We start from the raw sequence: 24,838 nt of genomic DNA, 5'->3' as shown, positions 1-24,838 counted from the left end.
TAAATATATATTATATATCATATATATATAGTTTTGAGGCATTATGGATGAAACCTAGGGCCCTGTGCACTCTAGGCAAACACTCTGAGCTATATCCTCAAGCCCAAGTCAGCCCCCATGGGTTTAAAATCACAATATACAGCTTTGATACATTAAGATTAGACTTAAATTTTCTTTTTGCTCATAGTTCACTGTGGATATTTTAGGGTTTTTTTTTTTTGGTACTAGGGATCGAACTCGGGACCTTGCGTTTGCAAGGCAGGTGGCAGAACCACTGAGCTAAATCCCCAGCCCACTATAGATATTTTAAAATGTGAGGGTTGTCTCATAGGGCAAATACTCTAACTTCTCATTATTACTCCAAAGCATCTTTTCAAATAACTGCTGTGATCAGACCCTAGTTTTCAAACACAACATAAATCAGAAGAAATTAAATTCTTAAACATTAAATTCTTAAAGTTAATACTAAATCCTCAGTAGCTAGAACTAATCTTTGTCCAAACAAGGCCTCCATTTTGATCTAAATTTGTTTTGTGGCACTCATGAAATAGCAAGCTATTTAGACTAACACCCATGCATATTTGCCTTTTAAGTCTCTCAAATAGCAACAAGCTTTTTATGTAGTAGGTACCCACAAGTTGACTCAGTCAACTGAGTGAAGTCAAGTAGGATGAGATCATAATCATTTTATTTCCAATTTGCTTTCAACATTTCTGAATATAAGAAAATATATTCCAAAATAAACATTCTGTGGTTCAATTAAGCATTTAAAATGTTACTTTAGGTTATAAAATGCTCACAATATAAAAATGAATATCTGAACTTAAAAGCATATCTAAAATTCAAAGTAGGTCTTTATCTATATAAACACTTCCAAAAGTCTAATTTTTCATAGAAACTGAATCTGACTTTCTTGTATCTATACAGTCAAGTGAATTTATTATATAATTATAATACAAATAGCCAATAGAATTTAGCAAAGGTGAAAGAGAAGCTAGTATCTTTATTGATCTTGGAAAACCATTTACAATATTACCTCTAATAAATCATAATCACAAAAGCAATAATTTAAGGACATCCCATGGGTGACACTGCCACCTAGTGGCCACTTTTCTCTACAGACGATCACTTTCTACTGGTATACTCAGGGATGCTGAAAAGACTTACCATCCAGTGCATACATATACTTATGCACCCTTCTTCATATCTTACTGAATCATAAAATCCTTAAGGAAGAGACCATCTTTTACAGATTTTATTGCTTGCAGTAAGTACTTGCTAATGCTGAGGTGAAAACATGTTCTGGACTTACCCATGCAAGAAAATGAGAAAGAACATTTCACTCCTCATTCCTTCCACCCCTTTCTGCCCCTAACTCTCCCACTTCTGCTCAGGCCTACACAAAAGCTGCCAACTGTAAAAACCACAGCTGGACTATGTCAAATTTCTGTTCCTATGACCACACTGTTGAGGTAAGTGGCACCAAGGAGATTATAGAGCAATGCATCAGCTGAAGTAAATCATGCATTATTAAGTTATTCTTACTTCTAAAGACTAAAAAAACCCTCACAAGACAGTTAACTTTCCCAATAGCCAAATAAAAGGAACTGAGTTGTTAGCAGAATTTCAGAAAGACAGATGTCATTATAATTATCATTCCAATAGTTAATGCTTTATTGAATACTTATAATGTGCTAGGCACTGGTCTTACAGCTTTAGGTGCATTATCTTATGTAGTTCTCAAAACAATTGTACAAAACTGGTTACAAATCCAATTTTAACAGTAAGAAAAGTTAGGAAAGAGGAAAAGAGACCTACACCTTACTGTAAGTTGTTTCAACTATTAAGTGAAAAAGCTGGAATTTGAACCCAGGTGATGTATCTGTTCTTGGTAGGAAACAAAAACAAAAAAAAGTGATAATTGAGATTTTTAGAAATATGAAAATAGTACAAATAAAGTATTTTTTGAAAAAGTTTTAACAGATTTACCTGTTCTCTAAATTACTCTAAAAATGGATTCCCATTGCTGAATTATTATAATTATTCTCTGGAAGACATATTTTTTTTTTGCTCGACACAATACACCTTATCCACAACTTAAAGGAGAAGTTTAACTGGCTTACAGTTTCAGGAGATTCAGTCCCTGGTAAGCAGGCTCAGGAATACCATGGTGGAAGGGTCTAGCAGAGCAAAGATGTTTAGTTCATGGAGGTCAAGAAGCAGAGCAGAGGAATAGGACCAGAGAAGGGGTAAGGGTCCAGATATAGGCCCCTGACCGAGGTCATGTTTTCATGAATCACCCAGACACATCCAGAAATCTGCTTCACCAATATCCTGGGCAGTTCCCAAACCAATCCAGGCGACCCAATTAACCTTAACCACCAAATTCCATCCCATCACCTTGACACCAGGCTCTTTAAACCACACATAATCTCCAAATAAATACATTAACAAGTTAATAATTCTGCCCAGCATGTGACAACCATCCTGCATATAACCGAGAATACAATAATTCCTTTCTCAAATCTCAACAGTTCCAGTGTTTTTCAAAAGTCCAAGTCCAAGTTTCTTCTGAAACTCTGGGCAAATTCTTAGCTGTGAACCTCTGCAAAACTAAAGTCAAGTTACATAATCCCAACGTACAATGGCACAGGGTAAACATTCTCATTTCAAAAGGGAGGAATAGGGAGACAGAAAAGGAGAGGAACAAAGACTGAAACCTAGAAGGGCAAACATTAAATTCTGTAACTCCATGTCCAGAATCCAGGGTACATGATAATGAAATACTTTATGAGGTCCAGGTGGCTTGGGTGGCCCTATCCCTATGGCCTTGCTGGTTGCAGCCTACAAAACCTCCCTTGGGCTGACTCAACTCATGATTTGCTGCTTTCTTCAGCAGATGTTACACATTTTTGGCATCTTTGAGTTACTGAGGTCTCCACTGTATCTTTGCTTTTTCATTCCCATGGCATGACATACTGGCCTCAGTGGCTCCTTGCCTGGCCTCTCAGGCCTTCCTTTGAAATCTGGGTGGAAACCTTACTGAACCCACAACTCTTACATTCTGCATCCAGGTAAAATAACCACTATGCGGACAATGCCAAGGTATCCTGTCAGCAGCAGGAACCAGGCCCCCTTGGACAGTGGGTGCAATGATTGCTGAGTGCCTGGATGGCTGAGCAGAGTGAAGTAAATCCTGGGAAACCAATTCTCTAGGAGACCCTTAGGCAGGGGTCCCAGGGACTCTTCTCAAAGGAAAGGTTACACACATGTACCCTTGAGCCTTGATGGGTGTGGCGTTGCTGATTTCTGATGCCCTCAATGCCATCTTTTATCTTGACTTAGTAAAAAGTACTTGGTTTCTTTTTAATGGCACTAATATCCTCAGCAACCACTCCTCCTTTGGCTTCAACTTTGGTACCAAAATTTATGTTCAAATTTTTCTGCTCTTTGCTGATCGATTCCCACCATAAATCTGGCTACAGGCAGTCAGCAGTTCCCATGCCACTACCTGAATGTTGGACTACATTAAAATGTCCTCTGCCAGATGAATTAGTCCACTGCCCTTAATTTCGGTCTCCCACAAAGTTTTAGGACATGGGCAAAACGTAGATCATTTTTTTATTACCAGAGTATGACACACATGGCCTCTAGCCCCATTGTCAATGAAGTCCTTGTTCCCAAATAAAAGCTCTATGACTAGTATTTTACTGTCTACATTCCTATAAGCATTCAGGTCTACGGGAGACTGCAATATTGATTATGCCCAAAGCAGGTTGTAAGCAGTACAGGCTGGTAAAGAGTTAACCCCACAATTGGCTTCTTTTGAGAAGTGAGTCCAGCTGAAGCCTTCGTGCAGAGGTCAGAGTAACTTGTACCCAACTTCCATTTCTACAACTAAAACCTTAACTAGAGGGACAATGTTCTAATTATAACCATATATTTTGTCTATTCTGTTCCTAATTCAAGAGTGCTTTGCGTTGTCCTTTATGAGACTTGCTTACATTAATTTCTGCATAGAAATTACAAAGAAAACACATGACTGTGCAACCTCACACATAGTTCGACCCTTGCACATAGCTTGCCTTTACCCCAATTGATTACCGATAAAAATTAGTGGCTTTGTTGGTTGTACCAGCATTGGTTGTCCTAGTATCCTTATCCTGCTGTCTTAGCTCTTTTAGTTTTTCTTTCCCTCAGGCCTGTGTCATACACTGAGCAGGACACGGGAGCCTACTGCAGAGGTTTCCAGTAACATTTCAGGGGTCTCCTGTATGGGTCTTCTAATCTCTAACCAGACTCATCCATCTGGCTCAGCATACAGCATTCCATGGCTTCTCTAGCCCACATCTCCAAACCTTTCCAAACCTCGCCTGCAAACATGTTTCAAAGGCTTCTATATCACATATCTCAACAAATACACTCTCCTGGTACCAATTTTCTGTTTGGCTTTCTTGTTGCTAGACACAATAGCTGACACTCACAACTTAAGTTTAATTTGGCTCATGGTTTCAGAGGATTCAGTCCATGATCAGCAGACTCTACAGCACAAACATTGTGCACAAGGGTAGAGTGGAGCAAAGCTCAGTTCATGGCAGTAGGGAAACAAAGCAGAGCAGCACAACATCAGAGAGGAAGGGGTGAGGGATGAGATACACACACCAAAATCATGCCTCCATGGCCCATCCAGACACACCCAGAAGTCTGCCTCATCAATCCCCTGGGCAGTTCCAAGACAAGCTGACCCAATCAAACTTAACCACCAAATTAAACATTGAGAATGAGTCAAATTTATAGACAAAGGTGGGTTTATTTACCTACTATGTACTGGCCTTGGCCCAAAACAGACAAAAGGTGCTGAAAAGAGTTACAGTAACTTGAAAAAAATATATAATAGAAATATTCAATATCTTAATATATTATTCTCCCCAAAAGCTGGCTGCTTCCAAACTTGATTTAATATTTTGCATGTTTTCTCTCCGTTGCTTAGTAAATATATTTGCTTCTCCTTTCTGCAGTCGACGTCTGACAGCTGATTTTTGCTGTTTTGTTAACTGACGTTTCACCTTCTGTTTTATCAATTCCTGGAGAGATTTTATAAATTAGTATCACTGATAATCAAGGAGTAGAAATTCACTAAAACAAAAATCTAGTTGCTAGTATCTTTCAAATTTATGTTATTAAGTATGACTTTTAAAAATCCCACTGACATTACTACATAAACTAGCAATAAAACAGGAGAAAGTGATAAAATTAAAAACTAAATTCCTAAGATAAACAGATTACACAGCAATTAAGGATCATGTACCGTAACAATACAGTAGTTTAAATAACAAATGACCATAGTGTTACCTACTGTTCACAATGAAAATGGAAGTAAAAAAGCAAGCTGAAGAAAACTATTCCTTTAGTTACCTCCCTCTCTCCCTCCTTCTCACCCAGGATAAGGTCTTGCAAAGTTGCTCAGGCTGACCTTGCAATTGTGACCTTGTCTCAGCCTACTGAGTAGATGGGATTACAGGCATGTGCTAATATGCCCAGCTAGACATGATTTTACAATAGAAAATTATATTTTAAAGCATTAACTATTGATTATAATATCAAAAAATGCCTTCACAACTTAGGAGTAGAAATAACCTGACAATGTCTGATGTTTCACATGATACTGCTTCCCCAAATCAGGATGGCCCGCAACATAGAAGAACCTGACATTCCATAAGTTTATGGACTGAGAAGTGGAACAGGCCAAGTTTTAGAATTCTACCCTACCCCAGAAACTGTTTAGGAACTTTGAGTACCTCCCACACCAATAAAAGACTAGAACCCAAAATAGAGGCCTACAGAGCCTTTACAGAGGGTGGTGGTTATGGGGAATCAAGATTTTCTCCTAATTTCCACTTGTTTACACTGAGACTATAATGATATCAAGCAAAATAAGGAAATGATGGATTAAAATTCAAACAATTTAAAAAGCCTAAAAGGTTATTCTATGTAAGAAAGAAAAAAAGGGAGAAAATGCCACTTAATATGCTTTAAAAGTTGGTAAAATGGGATGTAAAATCAAAAACTTGTGTGTTATTTTAGGGGTACATAAAAATTAATGAAGACTATGTTGGTTTTTGGTTGTTAAAAAAGTTCTACTAGGTGGTAGCCACATGCATTTTTATTAAAAAGCAGTATATAATTTTGTTGAATTATAATTCAGTTACATATTATTAAGGACAGAGTTTATAAATGGCCAACAAATATGAATTATAAAAATATTTAAAGGAGAAACATGGATTTTGCAATTATAATTCCAAAGAACATACAGGAAATCCTTTGCCTTTGTACAGATACTAAAACAACAATCAAGTTAATGGAGGTAACAAAGTTCTCTCTCCTTTTTTCTTTTTTTTCCCAAAACAGGGTCTCACTAGGTGGTTCAGGGTGTCCTTGAACGTTATGTAGCCCAGGTTGGCCTCTAACTCAAGGTGATCCTCCTGCCTCAGCTTCCTGAGTGCTGGGATTATAGGTGTGCGCCTCCTAACTTTTTTTTTGATACCAGGAGTGGACTCAGGGTCTCGCACTTGCCAGGCAGGTGCTGTGCTGCTGAGCTACATCCTTGGCCCTGCCTAACTTTTTAACGAAATAAAACGTGACCTCCAAGGAAAAGCATGATAAAAATTTCAAGAGGATGCAGAGTTGAGATGATAATTTTGCTTTAAGTGATCAGAGAGAAGAGGTTGAATGGATCTTTTTCCTCCTTCCTTAAAAATTTGTATTTTATAATGTAATTCATAAAACCCAAGATGTGAGAGTTAAAGACTTGATTCACGCTAAACTTTTAAGTTCTTTTGCTAGCTCTATGAGACATAAAAAAAATTAGATTAAAGCAGTAAGACAACGATTAAAACAAGCAAACACAATTTTAACTTGGCCTCTGACAATGTCAGTACCATCATCTTTATACACAGAAAAACACATAAATTAGAATTTAAGGATGTAGCATAAATTAGTAATCTAATTTTCAGATATGCAATTACCAAATTTATTAGCTAATTAGCTATAAAATTATGTTTTGATTTTGAGAAATCAAAGGAAGTTAAGGAAAATAAACCCCAGCAGAGATCTAAATAAAGCTAAGAGAGGACAGGTGATCCTGACTGGTGAGAAATCTATAATAAAGACAGGCTGATAAAACTTAAAAGGAGAACATTTAAAATAATTAATATATACTTCACAGATTTCAAAGTTTTGTTCAGAAAAATCAGGGAAATTCCCAGGCCCTCAGAAAGAGTATATAAAAGGAATCGTATTTCTAGAATTTCACCTTATTGGTTTGACAATAACCTTTAAGAGTTTTTGAGATCAAGTAATACCCTGGAACTATGGTATATTATGAATAACAGAACTCTTATTTATTTTTTTGGTACCAGCGATTTAACTTGGGTCCTTGTGCTTGCAGGGCAGGTGGCAGAACCAATGAGCTAAATCCCTGGCCCCAGCTCTCTTATTTTTACCTTTTAGTAAACATCCTACACTACCAACCACATAACATACATTTATTGACTGAGTATTTCTGAGCTTCAGTTAAGAAGTCAGGAAAACGAAGTTACTTGTATTCTTTTCAATTCACTGCAGATCTAATCACCTCATTTTCTTCTTCCTTACTCTCTTAACTGATTTCCTTCTTTTGCTCATAAGGAGTTACCAGTGAACTCTGGTACTCATCTTAAACAGGCGGGACAAAAATCCAACACACCAATTATGTAATTTTAATTTAAGAAAAAAAGTGAGAAATTACTTTGTTGTTTAATCTTCTTAATGTTGGACAGAGTATTTTTTAGAAAGCTTAAACTAATTTCCAAAACACTGCTTAATTCAGTAATAAGGCCAGGAAATAAAGTGTTCTGCTGTGGGCTTACACACTAGTTTCTGTTGATTTGACTACCAAAGGACTCAGGAAGAGTAGCTGTTTTTTTAATTCACCAGAGAAATCATATTTGTAAATTGATGTTTTAAAATGGCAAGGAGACTGACATATGTCTTTATAAAGGTGACATCAGGAAGCAGGGAAGAGAATACCTCCACAGGCCAGTGAGAACAGCTCTTCTCTGAGGGAGTGATCAACTCTAAATTGATTCTTCCCTCTGGCTAGCTCTGAAAGAAGGCTGGCAGACAAAATGCTCCTCAGGAAGAGCTAGAATATTTTTGTTTATAGTCCTGTCCAGAAAAATGTCCCTTTTGTGATTTTTTGGAGCACTGTTGATAAATATCCAAAGAATCCAACAAACATTTTAGATACCAAAAATGGTGAAACTACCTTATTTTTCTCTCTCAAACTTAATGAAGAAATAGATTGTGAAGGAGGCTTCACACTTTACCATTATACTTCAGTTGCACTGCTGTCATTAGTTACGTAACTTTTAAAAAGTCACATAACCTGTCTGGGCTTCATTTCCCTCACTGTTAAGTGAAAGGACTAAACCACATGAAAATCTATCAAGTCCCCTTGGAAATAAAATATTTATGATTTTTATCCTTCAAGTTCAAGCTAATTTACATACTACCTTTTTCCTAAAAGCTTTGATCATTCCAGTTAAAGGCAAAGCCTCTCTCATATATTACTAAATTTTTACCTTTTGTAATTTTTAACATTAACATGTGAGGTCCAAACATCCAAGAGTATTTCATAATCTTCACAGTGCCTGTATTCATTAATCTGTCCACAGTAGTGACTTAATCAGCATTTGGTAAATATACAAATACTTACTGGAGGAATTGTTGAACAGCTTACAAAACTGCCTGCAGAAGTAACACTCAGAGTTCTTGTTCTATATTGATCAATATTTCCCCTATTTTCTTCATCTCTAGAATAAAATTTAAAAAGTTCATAATTCATCTCGTTAATTCTTATAATGTAATCATGCTTGACTGCATTAATTTATATCTTACCCAACAGGAAAACTTTGACATTCTTCAGAAAGATTTTATTTAAAATTTCTGCAGGTAAAATTACCTACAATTCAGCTTAAGATACTAACAATTTTCAATTTCAACACTGTTAATCACTATCAAAATTTCACAAGGACAGAATATCTCACATATCTCCATATATCAGAATGTCTCAAAATTTATCACTTCCTCACAATTCCTCTTTTTTCCCTTTAGGCCTCTCCTTTACTTTTACTTAACTAAACAAAACTACCTCTCACAATCTAAATGTCTGCAATACTTTCTTGCCACCTCCCCAAGTAGTAGGTATAATGGGGACAGAGGCAGAATTCTATGACTGCTATGATAGAAAAAAACCTAAAACCATGGAAACTAACTTCTTTTTTTATACTGATCAGTTTTAACAATGTATAAGAACTCAGAAAATACTAGTATTTTTCAGCAGTATCTATTTTGCTTCTACTATGCATAAAGAAAGTTTTGTCTAGCAAATGTCCAGAGAATGAAAATACAGGAGTTCCATTCCCTGCTTAGAACTTAGAAGACCATTTAACCCTAATTTTTCTTTTATCACTATGATGTTTAATTTTATGTGTCTACTTTTCTGGGGCATAGGGTGCCACATATTTTTCTAAACATTATTGTAATCTATCTGGAGGTGTTTATGAATTTAGACTGAGTAAATCAGACTTTTTTTTCCCAATATAGGTAGGGTTCACCCAATTCATTGAAAGCTCAAAAACAACAAAAAGGCATAGTAAGAGATTCTGGTATTTCTGCCTGGCTTTCAGGTGGGACATCAGTCTTCTGCCTGTGGACTCAGACTGGAACCCATACTGTTGCCTCTCCTGGTTTTCAGGCCTTGGGATCTAGACATACTACACCACTGCCTCTACCAGGACTCCAGCTTGCTGACTACAAATCCTAGGACTTACATACCTAACTACATAAGGTAATTCCTTACATGCTGCCCTTGACTTATGATGGTTTGACTTACAATTTTTCCATGATGCAAAAGTGACATACTTTTGCTGAAAACCATCAAACTGTGCCTTTTCTCTCAGGCTAGTGATATGTGATATGACACTCTCTTGGGCCACTGAACAATAAGCTGTAGCTTCTAATCAATGTAATCACAAGGGTAAACAACAGATACTCTGTTGCTAAACTATGATGAGGTTAAATGAATTTATGAGTTAGAATATTTTCATCTTATGACATTATGTAATCTCACGGTAAATTGAAGGGCATTTGTAATAAATCTTGCTGGTTTTTCTCTGGAGAATCCATACCAACACAATCATTTTCTAAAAATTCTGAACACCCCCTGCCCCGCCAAAAAAAATTCTGAACTACTACTGCTCCTAAAAATGGCAGTAGCCCTGAGACTGAAGATACAGAGCTATGTGGAAAAAGAACAAAATTCTCATACAACTATAAACACAAAAATAGCCTTAAAATGCAAGGCCAAATATACACTAAAAAATGCTTAATACATATTTTGCTAGTTTAATTTTGTCATATTATATTGAGATAAGTAAAGCCAATATTTCATTAAATTAGTTTGATTCTGGATTTGCTATCTCAAATTGTAAGCTTTAGAACTTTTCCTGACTTAATCTGAGCCTGATTAATATTTGTAAGACAAAATAAATTTTACAAGGAAATACAACACCATTATATAATTTTAACTGTATATGAAAAAAGGATAGACAATTAGAAGTACCAGTGAAAATTTGTTGCAGATATTTTATACAGAAAGAATATTAACTGCATGCCTTATGTATTTACATGCCTTTATAACTGAAAACATAAATTAGATGTGTAAATATAAAAATAAAAACCTCATCTAAAACCTGATAAATTTATCAAGACCTACATTTAATTCTTTGAAGGTCATTTTGTATTTTAAGGCAGAACTGAAATTGAGTTAACAGGCTATCTTGAGTCAGTTCAACTGAAAAGGAAGATATTAGGAGTTTCAGTAAGAGAAAGGTTATTTGGTTTTCATTTTACACATAACAATGGCAGAACACAACTCTGTTAAACTATTTTTTTTTTTTTTCAAAAAGTCATTTATTAGAACCAAACAGTCTTGGTCTGGAGATTAGAGTCAAGAAATAATAAAAATCTATACCTGAAAGGCCTGAACTCTTTGTTTAATGACGACAGGTTAATGAGACAAGGGCAGTCATCGTCATCCTCCTCAGAGCCAGCAGGGCTTCCTCCCTGACTTGTCTGGCCTTCTCGCATGGTGTCATTTTCATTTCTGTTCTCCTCAGAAAACTCAGTTGTACAACTGCTTTCAACAATCTGCCCTTTTATTTCTTCTAAAGGTTGACTGAATTCAGTCATTTCAAAATTTTTTGAGTGGGCACTCTCTTCTGATAAGCTGTCTTCTTTTACCTGTTCATGGTCTGAGGTAGAGTAGCAGCCTCTTGATTCATCTACAGCATACTGTTCACTTTCAACTTCTGACCCACAAACTTTTGCATTTTCTGACACTTCATCATCAGAAAAGGAGAAATCGGATCCCTCCTCTGTTTCAGTGTTTTTATCATCTGGACCTACTGGATGTAAAAGTTCATCATCTGCCTGCATTTCCTTTGTATAACCACTGGCAGAAACCTCAACATCAAGAGACTCCTCCCTCCTAGAGGGGAAAAAAAGTGTTGTATATTGAAAGAGAAAAAAAAATATCTATTTGAGATGAATAAATATTTACTGCTCTGATAAAATACGATGCTCAAGTAAATTGAAATATTTTTCTTTGCCTAAAATATAATACTTAAAATATATAACTAAAAAGATATATGCTGTCATTTTAAGAATAAAACAGACTGAAAAGCAACATATTAATAAAAAGTTATAGCAACTTCACTTATTATTAATTTACTAAGAAAAGTTTCAAAGGGAGCTAAATTTTTAAAAAATTACAACCCACCCTACATTAGGAAACATCTAAAGTGTACAAAACAAACGAGAAAACTTAACTTAGAGAATGTACATAATTATGTCCTAAGAATTAAAGACAGTTTCTGTTCTGAATAAAGAAAAAATATGAATTAAAAAATTATTTGGTTTTATTCCTTACGAATGGGTTTTTCACATAGCATCTGAAACAGAATAAAAGTTCTTGAACTTATAAGAAATCATATGTGTGTATATGTATATATATGTATATATATATGCATGTATCTATAAATGTAACAGCAGTGCCTTCATGGACTTAAGTATTTTCACAGTTTTAAGTTTCATTGATGTACTCCAGACCAATGTTAACAGCAATTATAATCCATCAAAGATCACTACTGTACATTTTTAAAATTTTCATTTAATTTTATTATTTTTTTTTTGGTACCAGGGATCAAACTCGGGTCCTTGCTGCTTGTGCAGCAGGCGGCGAAACCACTGAGCTAAATCCCCGGGCCTGAACATTTTTTTAGATGATAGTGTTAAGCTTTAGAACTAAGTAAGTATTAAGGGTCCTATCATTTTAAGCAATGCTGAATACAAACCTAGTATCACTAAAGGCTGGATAAAGCTCACTTTCATAGCCAAAACGTCTCATGAAGAAATCTCTGATGCATTTAACATCTCTGTCAAAATACCTGCAAAAGCAAACAAGAAAAAAAAATTTCTGATACAGCCTTTGTTGATTATTTTCATTATCCAATGACAATATATTTATTTTTTGTTCCGATACTTGTTTCTTACACAAAGGAGAAAAAAATGTTACACAAAGAAAAGTCAGTTGTCAATGTACTTGAAAAAACTAAAACATGAGGAAATCTCGAGGAATATGCCAATATAGTTCACATGGTTAGAAAAGCCAAGATTTCCTTACATTGCTACTTATTATATAGTAAAATGTACTGGGTGTGAGGAAGACAAGTGTGAACCTAGAGTAGGTGACCATGAGTCTAGAGTGTGGAAGCAGGTTTCCACTTATCCTCTGAAGTTAAGAGTCTGTCTGGTGCAGCTTCCTATTAGCGGCCCCTACTAGAACACATTGCCAAGTGGGAAAGCTGAAGATAAAAGGAGATCAATGACTCACAAGGAAGTTTGGAGAGTATATACCTTTATTATCCATAACACCCAAAGAGATATATAAGCTGTGGCTTATAAATAATGATCTGAGGGCTGGGATGTGGTTCAGTGGTGCTGCGCCTGCCTGGAAAGTGCAAGGTCTTGAGTTTGATCCCTGGTACAGGGTGTGTGTGTGGGGGGTATAAATAAATAAATAATGATCTGAGGACATATAAACCGGACTGAGAGGTTAGAAGGAACTATAAATACCAGGTTACTTTTCTGGCCACCACAAAGCAGCAAGGACAGATTCAGTTCTTTAGAAGATTTCCAGATAATTGACAATTACAGACAAGATGACATGGAATTGATCACCTTTTTGAATTTTTAACTACATTATTTTGAAAAAAGATGAAGTGTGAGACTAGGAAGACAATGCTACTCTTTTTTGCTCTCAAGGCCCTGGGGAAAATCTTAATAAGTTTAAAATTATTCACACTTCCCTGAATAGATAGTATCTTTTTCAAAAGCAGAGACAAAGCTTATTTATATCTTCATTTCTACCTCTTAGTACAACTCCTTTGTCCCACTACTGGTTCATATAAATTGAATCCACTGCTTCTCCAAAGAACAATGCTGAATATTATAATCTATCATCAATCCCTTCTCCAACTGGTGGCTCCCAAATATTCCTTTATTGTGTAACTATACTATTCTATATTAATAAAAATGATTAGCCAAGATAACATCTAGAGTACTGACCACCCAAGTGCCAGTCATTAATCTTTTAGTATTTTTTGTTGGAAATACTTTAAACATTTCTTTCTTTGGCATTACTATAGTTTCTAATGGAAACCAGGAAGGTGAGCTTCACTTAACACATACTGCTTCGAGCTCCAACTTTCTCAGAATGAATACACTATTATATAAGTGATACCAGTTGCCACTTCGTGAAAAAGAAGTGTTTCATAAGACCTAGAACAGGGAGAAAGAAAAAACACCCTTAAATTTGATTATACTCACTGCATCATGAAATCCAAGTAAATAAAGGAAAAGATCATATTTCACAACTTGGCTAGTTTAAATAGTTAAGTAAAGCGAAGAATATGATTATCACAGTATATAAAGTCATTCTGCCCCGTGTCAGGGAAGAAATTTCATGTGAATTCTTTTCTAGTAATAAAAGCTAAAAATAACATGAGAAATAATTACCATTGGTCTGGAAGCCAAGTCCAGTACAAAACTATAACTTTACTAAGGCCATCCAAGATTACAGTTATACTTGGTGAGGATCTCTCAGAAGTAACCATGGGGCAAAGACAAAAGAGGAAAGACAAAAAGTATGTGGTGGTTCTAGGGTTCTCCTCTCCATGGTTCTACTTTGTCTGAGCAGGCTTTTATCTCTTTTAAAAACTGAACTTCCATCTAAAAGTCTGTTACAGACTTGGTAACAAAGTGTACATATCTAAGAAAGTTTGATTTGAATGTCTGTCCAGTTACACAGCAATTCAAATTCTTTTGATGCTATCTTCATAGTAGTTTATACAACAGAAAATTTCTTCAGATTTCTAATACAGAGCAAAAAATTTTATAAACAGGTTTTAAAACTTGGATCAAATTACATTGTTTCCACTTTAAAAATACTAATAAGGGAGATTCTGACAGCATATCCTTTAACAAGTATTTTTTATAACATTAAAACCTGCAACTTCAAAACAGTTACTAACCCACATAATAGTATAAAATTAGAAATTACGAATGAAAAGATTTCATCATACACAAACACTCTCACATCCACAAATCAATTACAGCATATACCATTCAGCATTGGGATGAGAAGTTGAAACCATTTGTGGAAAATCAATCATGGTAATATGGTCATCTTTATCCAATATGAGATTGAATTCATTGAAATCTCCATGAATCAGCCCGTGATTTGCAAGTTTGACAATGAGTTCCATCGCTTCATCATATACTGATGCAGGATCTTCAATGTGGTGTATTTGACATCTGAAAGAATTTTAAGAATGAAAACAGGTAATTTGTACACAGTATGATTTTAACAAATGTGTGTGTACATATATATTATTTCTACTCTGTCTAGCAATTTTGTCCTTATTCCCATGATCACACATGACATGTCCCTGTTATTAAAAGACTATATTCTGCTTCAATTCTGTATCTTATTTCAACTACAACATCCTTTCTTTAATCTTTCTCAGAGCCAAACTCTTTGGCCAATTTCTTTCCTCTCACTCTCTTATGAACCAATTTCAAACAGCCTTTCATTTCCCTTACTACAATGAAATGGTTATCAAGATGGCCACTGATTTCCATGTTTCTAAATCCAAATCCTTAGTCATCATTTCTAGGCAGCTGACCTCTTTCCTGTCCTTTAAACATTTCCTTGGGGCACACATTATTAGAGTTTTCTCTTTCCTCACTCATCATCACTCAGGCCAAAACTTTGCTGTCATCATTGACTCCCCTTTCCTTCACATCCAACTTCAATCCCAAATAACTCATGTTGGTCAATTTGCAAAATGTAAGACTCTGAGCACTTTTCACCACCTTCATGACTATCACTGTGAACAGAGCTACTGTGATCTCCTGCCTGGATTACTGCAACAGTCTAACTTATCTTTCTTTTTTTTCTCTCTCCTACATCTGCTATTAAGAGTAGCCAGTGACCTTTTTTATGACATCAGTTATATCACATCTTTTCTTGGCTGAAAACAGTCCTATCATTTTCTATTTCAAAGTTTAAAATTCCTTACAAGAATCTACAAATCCTAAGTGAACTGGCCACGTGCTCCCCATGAGATCTCACTACTTACAATGTCCCTCACTTTCTTAGTCACTCAGCTCGTTAGTGGCTTCCTCTCAACCCAGGCATGGCTGCCAAATATGCCGTCATTCCAGGGCCCATGTACCTATTCTCTGTTTGTAATATCCTTTTAGATATCTACATAGCCTCCTCTGTTTTCAACTTTCTGCACTCATAAATTTTTACCTTATTATAAAACTTATCTTTACTACTCTATGCAAAATAGCAATCTTCTACCCCTACCTTGGTATTTGATCACCCTCACCCTGCTTTACTTTTATCCACAGCATTTAATTCATACACTTGATATATCATCATTTCCTTGTTTAGTTATTTAAGGGATGTCTCTTCTCATCATAATCTAAGTTTCATGAAGACAGAGACTTTGTTTACTTCACTGCTGAGCTTAAAAGCATCTGGCATGTAAGAGACTCAATAAATACTGAGTGAATGAATCACAAAGATTACAAAATCCAATCGAAATGAAAGAATGAAACTGAGTTTTCAATTTGTCTTAGAGTCTATTTCTCTAAGTCAATTGCTAACATATCAGAAGCAACATTCTATGAATTGAAGAAAAATTTATTCAATAAAATGGAACAATAAGTTCATTTATTAGGACTCATGGTTTCAAGAATAATGAGTACTTACAGGGGATAACCACTTATGAGCTCCATGACCACAGCATGGCGATTATAATCAATTGGCTTTGGAACTGGAAATTTTCTATCGTGTAATGCCTAAAACATGGCAAAACAGGTATAAGCTATGAGGAAGTTATTACTTTTTAAAGAACAAAAACAAAGTAAATGTACCTTCCCACAACTAGAGGAAAAATACACAAGTCTTTATAAAATCACAAATAACACATGGTTATTTATGCACTGCTTATTAATCACTGCAAGAATAAGCTGTACATAAAAACAAATTTTAAACCTGTTTGAATTTACTTTTCCTCTAAAAATGAACATTTACTTATTATGCACTTTGCTAGGGTTACAAAAGTGAGCCCTCATGAAGCTCAGAGTCTCTTAGGATATTTCATTTCTGTTTTTTCTTTGTCATTTGTTGATATTCCAATGAAAACAAATGATTTAAGGCACACTCTGTCTTCTGCATAGTAGGAAAAGAAGCATTCCAAAAGTCAGACATTTTAGTTTGTAGAGAACTGACTTTTTTATCCAGAGCACAATATATAACATAACCATCCTACAAGGCAGAATAAAAACACAATGTCATTTTCTGTTTAATTTATTGAAGATATGTGAATATTAAGATATTTTAAAAAATCTATGTAGAACCTTACTTTGAAGAAGGTTAAAAATTGAGTATTTTTTTTTTTTTTTACCATTTTTGATACACATACAAGTTTACAAGATAATATTTTTTCTATCATGTTACAGAAAAATGCTTGTCTACTAATTTGGGATACTAAGGTTTCCTACAGATGGTGTTTATAATTAACATGTACAGGAATGATCAAATATGAATATTTAAATTTTTAAGTGTATTATAGTAAAAGACACATGGCCATCACCCCCACCCCCCGCCCCCACCTGTCTCCCTCACTTCAAACACACTCGTTGTTGCCACTCTCTAAAGCAGTACTGGAAGGCCTCTTCTGTGAATGTCTTTAGTTGCACTGTCATGCCTGCTTTGGTGTCCTTAATCACTTTAAAACATTTGCATTTCATGGTCATTTTGATTTTGGGAACAGGCAGAAGTAGCATAGTCCCAGGTCTGGTGAATAAGGTGAGGACACACCTTAATGTTTTTGCAAACTGCCTTTCAGTTGGATGGAGCTTGACAACAGCATTCACCCTCATCTTTGACCATATCTTGTGAAGACACTCATGAAAGAGGGCTTCCAGAACTGCTTTAGAAAGTGGCACAAATGATGGGATAAATGTGTTTAAGGCGAGGAGGCGTATTACGAGGGGAATTAATGGCAGTGCGTCATATACTGTAATAAATTTTTTAATCTAAACATTCGCTGTATATTGAGCCTCCCTTGTAGAGTTATATATGAACAGATATACTTCCACACACATAAATTTGCATTAATAACAATTAAAAATACCTCACTACAAGGAAATCACTAGAAAAATAACAATAATCAAGAGCTAAAAGCAACTGTCTATAAGGATTGAGCCTGAGGCTAGGGAGATGCTCATCCTTAAGGTCTTTTTGTTATTTGGTTGAAAAATGAGCTATCTGTATTATTTGATTAAATGATGTAAAATCACTTAAAATTACCTTCATATAAGCAAATTCCTTCATGGCAGAGAGACGAGACAAATAAAGCCAAGAAACATTATGCCTGTGCTTATGGTAATCACGCTTGTTTTTCAGATTTCGGAAAGAGGTTCTTCCTAGTCTATGAAGCTTTAATGCAAACTGCTGTCCTTCTTCATTTGCAACAATGTAAACATCTGGAATCAACATTTTTAAAAGATCACTATTATACTTTTATTATAGTAAGTTAAAATAATTCTAATTTTATCTGACTTTTTCTTGAATCTGTTACCCTGCTTATTATATACTTGGCAAAACAATTCATATCCCATGGATTCACTATTTTACTTTATATGCCAACATATTAGTATCTACTACAAAACAAATCAGAGTTGTAGTAGGTCGAAAGTTTTTGTTTCCAAGATGTTCAATGCCATTAACAAATGTCAAAACAATCATGCAAATTTAGTGGAGAAACATCTAACTGTTCCTTAATGTTCTGTGAGAAGTGATTTAGTATCCTCCCTTTCAAAGACATTAAATTTAATTTTTCAGTAGCTTTCATGAATGCTACTTATTAGAATATATTCCTATAAAGAAGAATCTTCTACTAAGCAGTCTTTCAACCATCAAAACGAGTTGCTGTTGTAATGGTGAAATCTAACATACATTCTAGTTACTCATGAAGAAATTCTAATTATTAATTTCTAATAAGAGACTGCCATACCTACTGATGAAGTTATAAATCAGCACAAATGTTCTGAAGAGAAATTTGGTAAATCAAAAATTTAAATGCCTTTACATTTTAAGTAATTGTTCCCCTGCTATATATTGAATTGCATGTTCCCCCAAAATTCTGGTATTGAAACCCTTTATTTCCAGTATAACTGAGGATAGGCCCTTAAAGAGGCAATCAAGAGTATAAGAAGTCAGAGGGTGAGTAAGGTCCTCATCTCTAACTGGCATCTTTATCAGAAAAGGAAGACACACCAGGTGAGGACACAGCAGTCAGGTGCTTGCAAATTAAGGGCGGCCTCAGGAGAAACCGAACCTTGATGTCACACTTCCACCCTCCAGAACTACATTTCTGTTTTAAGGCCACCCAATCTGTGGTGTTTTGCTATAGCAGGCTTAGCAACCTAACAGATGTCCCAATAATTCAGTTTTAAGAATGTACTTCCAAATTTATTTGCATACATGTATAGAGACATCTGTACAAGGGTGTATATTGCATCACTACTTACAAAAATGATGGAAAGTAACTTAGGCAATCATTAACTAGTAAACTCATTTATGGAACTTCCATACAATGTCATATCTATCTTGCGATTATGAGAGAGACATAAAATGATGTGAAATGATACCAAGAATGTACTAAGTGGGCAAAAGTCAAAATGTAAAACAGTGAATACTGTTGGCTTTCACTTGTGATTAAAATGGTATATGAGTATTTCTACATATATCCTTAATACATATAAATATACTTACATAGAAAATTTCTACAGGGATAGGAAAAAATAAAGGGTGTTAGCCTTGGGATGCAGTAACAGGAGACTGAGACATGGGCTAGGAATAAGACTAGTTTTTATTACATTCTCCTTTGTACTAATCATCATCTTGCCATGCAATTAATTCCTTAAAAATTAAAAAATAAAGACTTTTTAAAAGCTGAATTTTTATTTCATTATGACTTGGTTCTCATATGTATTACTACAGTATTTGTAAGTCAATTCATGATTTTATAATCAAAAGTAGTATGGACTATATTGTATGCAAAAAAAATTAAAAAAAACCAGGATGTTTACCCTAGAGTATCTCATATCTCTATTATGTATTTATTACTTCCACACACAAACAGACTGTTCTTAGTACTTTAGCATTACTTTTTAAATATATAACATAACCTGAAGCCATGCAAGCCATATAAAGTAGCATAAACATCTTCTTTGGGTTAGAAATTAAAAATTCTTTTACTTCCAAGTTTAATTTTGTTTCCTCATTTTATATAAATACACGAACTATACGATAAACTACACAGTACAAAAAGCAGTTGGGAAGAGGGAATTATATAAAGAAATCATTTCCTGTTCTTTTTTCCTGTCTTCTCATAGAGAATAAATTGTGCGCAAGTATTTTTTCAATGTTATTTTAGAATGCTTTTTTCTCCTTATGTTTTATACATACTCATCTTTGACTTTTCGGTTGTACTACTGTGGTACAAAACATGTTTTTAGTTTTTAGATATTAATTATCTTATATTACTTCCTTGTAGTTCACATTTTAACTGTTATAAATACAATTTATCAGATATAAAACAAGGACAAATAAAATATCTGCCAAAGAATGGAGTTGTTAGTGGAAAATCAATTCTTGATATAATTGAATTTTCAGTGATGGACTAAGGAAATAAAATAACCTACTAAACTAAAGACATGTTCATAATCTATCCTGCCTTCAACCAACTTTCCAATTTACTATTTAGTTGGAAAATATGGAAAAACTGAAAGAGGTATGTTTTCTCAAGGGGAAATATAAACTAAAGAAAACGTTTCCAACAGGACTATGAGGACTCACCTGATTCTTTGCCAACACCCATCTGGTTTCCAACAGACTCAACTACCTGTCTAGAAGAAAGTGTTTTCAAAGCTAGGTAATCATAGCCTGCGTTTGTCAATCGATATCCCTGGACAGCTAGACAAAATCAGATGAGAAAGACCATATATGAGTTACATTGTAGGAACAAGTCACAGCAGTTCAAATCTAACAAGAATTTAAAGATGGCAAGTCTTAGCTGGAAAAAGAAACTACCTAGATTGACAAATTTCCAATTTCTTCCTATAATTTGCATTTCTCTAGCGTACAGTTACTCAAAGTGTGACCCACCTATGGCCACCAGTCTATAAATGTTTGTGACAAGATAAATATAGAAACTAAAAGGAAGCATTTAAGTTCAGAAATTTTTCTACTGATTTGACCAAGAATTTATGCTGGTTTTTGTATATGTCTGTTAGTCACTTCTTTTTGGTAATTACTTTTTATTATAGTTTATAAAACTAAAGATCTATGACAGGTTTAAAAAATCAGCCCTCACCATAGAGGTGAAGTAATGCTCTAGTATACAGTCCTGTGGCAGACTGAATTTTCCAAAGATGGCAGCAAAAATATCTCTATCCTATTTGCTCTTCTGCAATGCTACTCTTTTGTCTGTCCCCTTTAATCTAGTGTGGTACCAAAGGAATCAGTGTAAAAAACCAGGAAATACAGGGGCTGGGGATTTAGCTCAGCGGTTCCGCTGCCTGCCGTGCAAGGACCCGAGTTTGATCCCCAGTACCAAAACAAAAACAAAAACAAAAACAAAAAACCAAGAAATACTATATCAATAGAAATACCAAGTTTAACATGCACAAAGCCAAGAAAACCAATGATGTCAAATACTCAATTTCTATTGCACTGTCCCTTGAACCCACTAGCGGGAATACACTGTTGAGTGTAGATACCACAGAGTGCATGTGAGTTTTTTTGACAAACAATATGGAAGAATGTTGTGTCAGTTCTTAAGCCTAGTGCTTTACTCATCTAGCAATTTCTATTTTTTGCCTTCTGAATAATTGGGGGAATAAGTGAATTGGTGGAAACCAATTATCTGAAAATTCAGAAATGATACATTAAAATACTTACTTTTGGTACGTTCCCAAGCTATGAGTTTATGTTTCACTAATTCTCTTAAAATTTTATTACAGCCACCATGTTTCAGGCTGGCAATAGAAGCAATCAAACTGCAGGGAACTATTTCATGGTTCTTCATACCCATTTCAACCTGAAATTAAAGGGATTGTTATAAAATCATAATCAACATAATACCTTTATCAAATCTTTCTAAGAAATTAACTTCTCCTTGAAACTTTCCTGACCATGTAATTCTTCAACTGTGGTCATGGGTAGCTTAACAGCAGGGACACATTCTGAGACATGCTTCATTACTCAATTCTGTCCTTGTGTAAACATGATAAAAAGTACAAAGAGGGCTACAGTGTCATTAGATGATATAATCTTGCGGGACTTACAGATACATGTAAAGTCAATGTCAGAAATGTTATGTAGTGGATACTTGTAGTTCTAGGACATAATTACTCCCTTCTCTAATATTTTCAATTACAGTTTGATATATTCACTGATCAGATATTCCTTGTCTCGCTACTTCACTTCAAGGGTAGGGATTGTGAGCATTTTACAAAGGTAATGGTACATGGCAAATACTACAATATTTGCGCTAAGGCACTGTAGAAGATAAAAAATGAAAAAAACCAAACCAAACCAAACCATAAGGATATTCTTTACTCTTGGAGAATTAAAAGAAGTAGCTCAGAGTCCAAGAGACTTTTTAGCTAAGAGATCGCTTTTAAGGAAGAACTGATAGTTTAGACTGACTTTGAGAGGAAGTAGACAGGTGGTATAAAAGAAAAAAAAAGATTTGGAAATGGCACATACACAAGAAAGTTCTGAACAGAGGGAATTGGTAGTATGTACGGCACTAACTCAGATGAGATGGCACATACAGTTCATGCAAATAAGGCTATAAAACATTTTTAAGATATAGAGGGCTCTCAAATGCAGACAAAGGAGTTTGTATTTTACACTAGGAAAACAAAAAACTCTTGAAGATGTTTAGGCAAAGGCTACACATAGCAGAATTCTTTTTAGGATATTAATGTAGGAAGAATATCAAAATGGGCTTAGAAAAGGCAAAACTGGGGAAGATGTACTGGAAAATTAAGACAGCATTCCAGCTCAGAGGAAACAGTAAGCACAACTGGGCAAGTAGTAGTAGCAAGAGAGGGAAGGAATTAAAGATCTTTAGTAGTAAGAGAGGGTCTGGCAATTGGAAGGAGTGGAGTGGAGAACAGTCTGGCAATTAGAAGGAGTAGGGAACAGCCAAAGTTGAAAGTAAAGAGTTTTAAAATTATATTTTTTTTGGTGGAGTTTGGAAAAGGAGCAAAGAGGTAGACAAAGTTGATGAATTTGCTTTGAGAACAAAGTCAAATGAGGATGTTTAAAGGAAAATTAGAACAGGTCTACACTTATAAATGAAGTCATAATTAGAGGAAAACACTGCCAATTAAATCTGACAGAGGTGAAAAATGAACTGTGAAGTGGATGTAATTACCAAGCAAGTGATAAATGTAAAAAATAGTGAAGGGCCAGGGGACATAATTTTTGGGAGAGTTCATAAGGTAAGGGTGGCAAGTCAAACAATGGTAACTGACATAGGAGGAGCCTAAGAAGCTAAGGGGTAAGGAAGTCAAAGAATAGTAACAATACTGGTAAGATTCAATTGAGACTGGGAAGCTGTATTTAATGACTAGATCATTTCTTCATGTGATTCAAAAAGAATTTAAATGATGTAGAGTTAAAATTTTGGATGATAAATTCAGTATCATTTTGGTGGCCACCAAAACTTCACACATTAAGCTCAACTTCATGCTTTGTCCTGCCTTCTCTCTTCTAACACTCTGCCCCTTGACTCCAATATTTCTGTCAGAGGTACTGAGAAATTAATGACGGTGCTGAGGAAGCAAAGAAAGTATCTTCCAGAGTTGACAATAGGTATTAAAAGCCCAGAGAACTGAATAATCTACATGAGAGAAATCTGCGTTCCAATTTCATACTGACCTTGCATCTGACAGTTTACTTGTTAAGTGTTGTGAATTTAGGATTAATTTCAAAATTCTCCAACACAAAGCCTTAAAATAATACAAGCATCAGTGACAATAATATTTTATACTGCTGCATAATTCCACATTATATTCTTTATCAGGGGCTCACTCTTTACTGAAAAAGAATGGTTTCTAAATAAGTGTATTGATTTATTCTGCACATTCCTAGCTTCAAGTACATAAGGACTGACTTTTTTGCTTTAAGACTAGGACTATAAAGTCAGATTTTGTTACTCCCTCATTGAAAACATTCAGTGCTCCCCTCCAATATTTACCAAGCCTGAAAGGCAAAGTATGTATATGATTTAGCTCTCACATTTTCCAGTTCCATTTCCGTTAGTGTCTGTCTTACTGTGCTCCAGCTATTTTGACTTTTCTTCAAAGACTTGCCTGCCTCAGGGCTTTTACGACTTACTATAGTTATTTCCTCGGCCTCCAGCTCTTTCCAAAAACATCACTGGGGAACTTAATGCTCTAGAGCTATACGTAATTCTCCTCAGTACGGGACTTAAACCTCCTCTGCTAGGTGGGAAGCCAGGGGTCAGAGACGTTTCCCTAGCCAGAGAATGCAAATGTCTCCCAAGCTCAAGGAGAAGGGCAGCCGAAAAGAAGGAAATAATTAGAAAAGGGAGCCTCTGCTGTAGTTGGGGCCGATAAGCTCTTAAACAAAAGCTTTTAAAATATCAGACTTCTCAGGGCTCTTCAAGGAAATTCCTTATTTCCATGGTAGCCTCTGTCATGTCCCAGGGATCAGATAGCGCCCACTCAGCTCCCAGCAAACAGGAAGAGGACGCAAAGTAGGAAGAGATAAGGGAAATGGGAAGAGGCAGGTTTCTTACCGCCGTCAAAACCCTGAAGTCATCTCGGCTCATGTAACGCAGCTTGGCTACATTTACCTTCCCCATGGCGGCTCCAGAGCCACCCAGAAGGTTCACCAAGACAGTCCGACCGCGAAGGGCTGCTGGGTAATTTCTCAGGCTGTACAGGGACCAAGGCTCGCGCATGCGCCTTGTCGGACTACAGGTCCTTGTTGCTAGATAAAAGTACTAATTTTTTTCACTGGCATAGGAAAGTACGATGTCCTCTTTGTCTTATG

General features: G+C 35.4%; 1 protein-coding gene and 1 non-coding gene across 2 annotated transcripts; both read right to left on the bottom strand.

Moving 5' to 3' along the window:
- Window positions 1-4,790: 4,790 nt before the first annotated feature.
- On the bottom strand, window positions 4,791-24,761 carry Riok2 (RIO kinase 2). The gene is made up of 10 exons (XM_004841726.4): window positions 24,582-24,761; window positions 21,707-21,845; window positions 20,603-20,719; window positions 18,050-18,225; window positions 16,445-16,533; window positions 14,785-14,976; window positions 12,456-12,548; window positions 11,075-11,590; window positions 8,756-8,852; window positions 4,791-5,084 (listed from the first exon to the last, which is right to left on the bottom strand). The coding sequence occupies exons 1-10, from the start codon at window positions 24,744-24,746 to the stop codon at window positions 4,920-4,922; spliced, it is 1,749 nt and encodes a 582-aa protein (XP_004841783.2). The 5' UTR covers window positions 24,747-24,761; the 3' UTR covers window positions 4,791-4,919.
- On the bottom strand, window positions 21,398-21,536 carry LOC147826592 (small nucleolar RNA SNORA8). Its single transcript, XR_015439033.1, has one exon. It is a non-coding gene; the product is annotated as a small nucleolar RNA SNORA8 (small nucleolar RNA).
- Window positions 24,762-24,838: the final 77 nt, after the last annotated feature.

This window comes from Heterocephalus glaber, unplaced genomic scaffold (assembly GCF_053883595.1).
Source record: "Heterocephalus glaber isolate CG9 unplaced genomic scaffold, H.glaber_assembly_v1.0 deba00001465, whole genome shotgun sequence".
Classification (NCBI taxonomy): Eukaryota; Metazoa; Chordata; class Mammalia; order Rodentia; family Bathyergidae; genus Heterocephalus; species Heterocephalus glaber.
Note: the sequence above shows the minus strand (reverse complement) of the source record. Positions and strands in the feature narration are given on the sequence as shown.

Excerpts from the sequence above, each read along its gene's own strand:
- Riok2 (XM_004841726.4), bottom strand. The coding sequence starts at position 24,746 with ATGCGCGAGCCTTGGTCCCTGTACAGCCTGAGAAATTACCCAGCAGCC. Across the intron at positions 16,534-18,049 it reads AGGAATTTGCTTATATGAAG|GCATTACACGATAGAAAATT; the intron begins GTAATTTTAAGT and ends GCCATGTTTTAG. Across the intron at positions 11,591-12,455 it reads CCAGCCTTTAGTGATACTAG|GAGGGAGGAGTCTCTTGATG; the intron begins GTTTGTATTCAG and ends TTTCCCCTCTAG.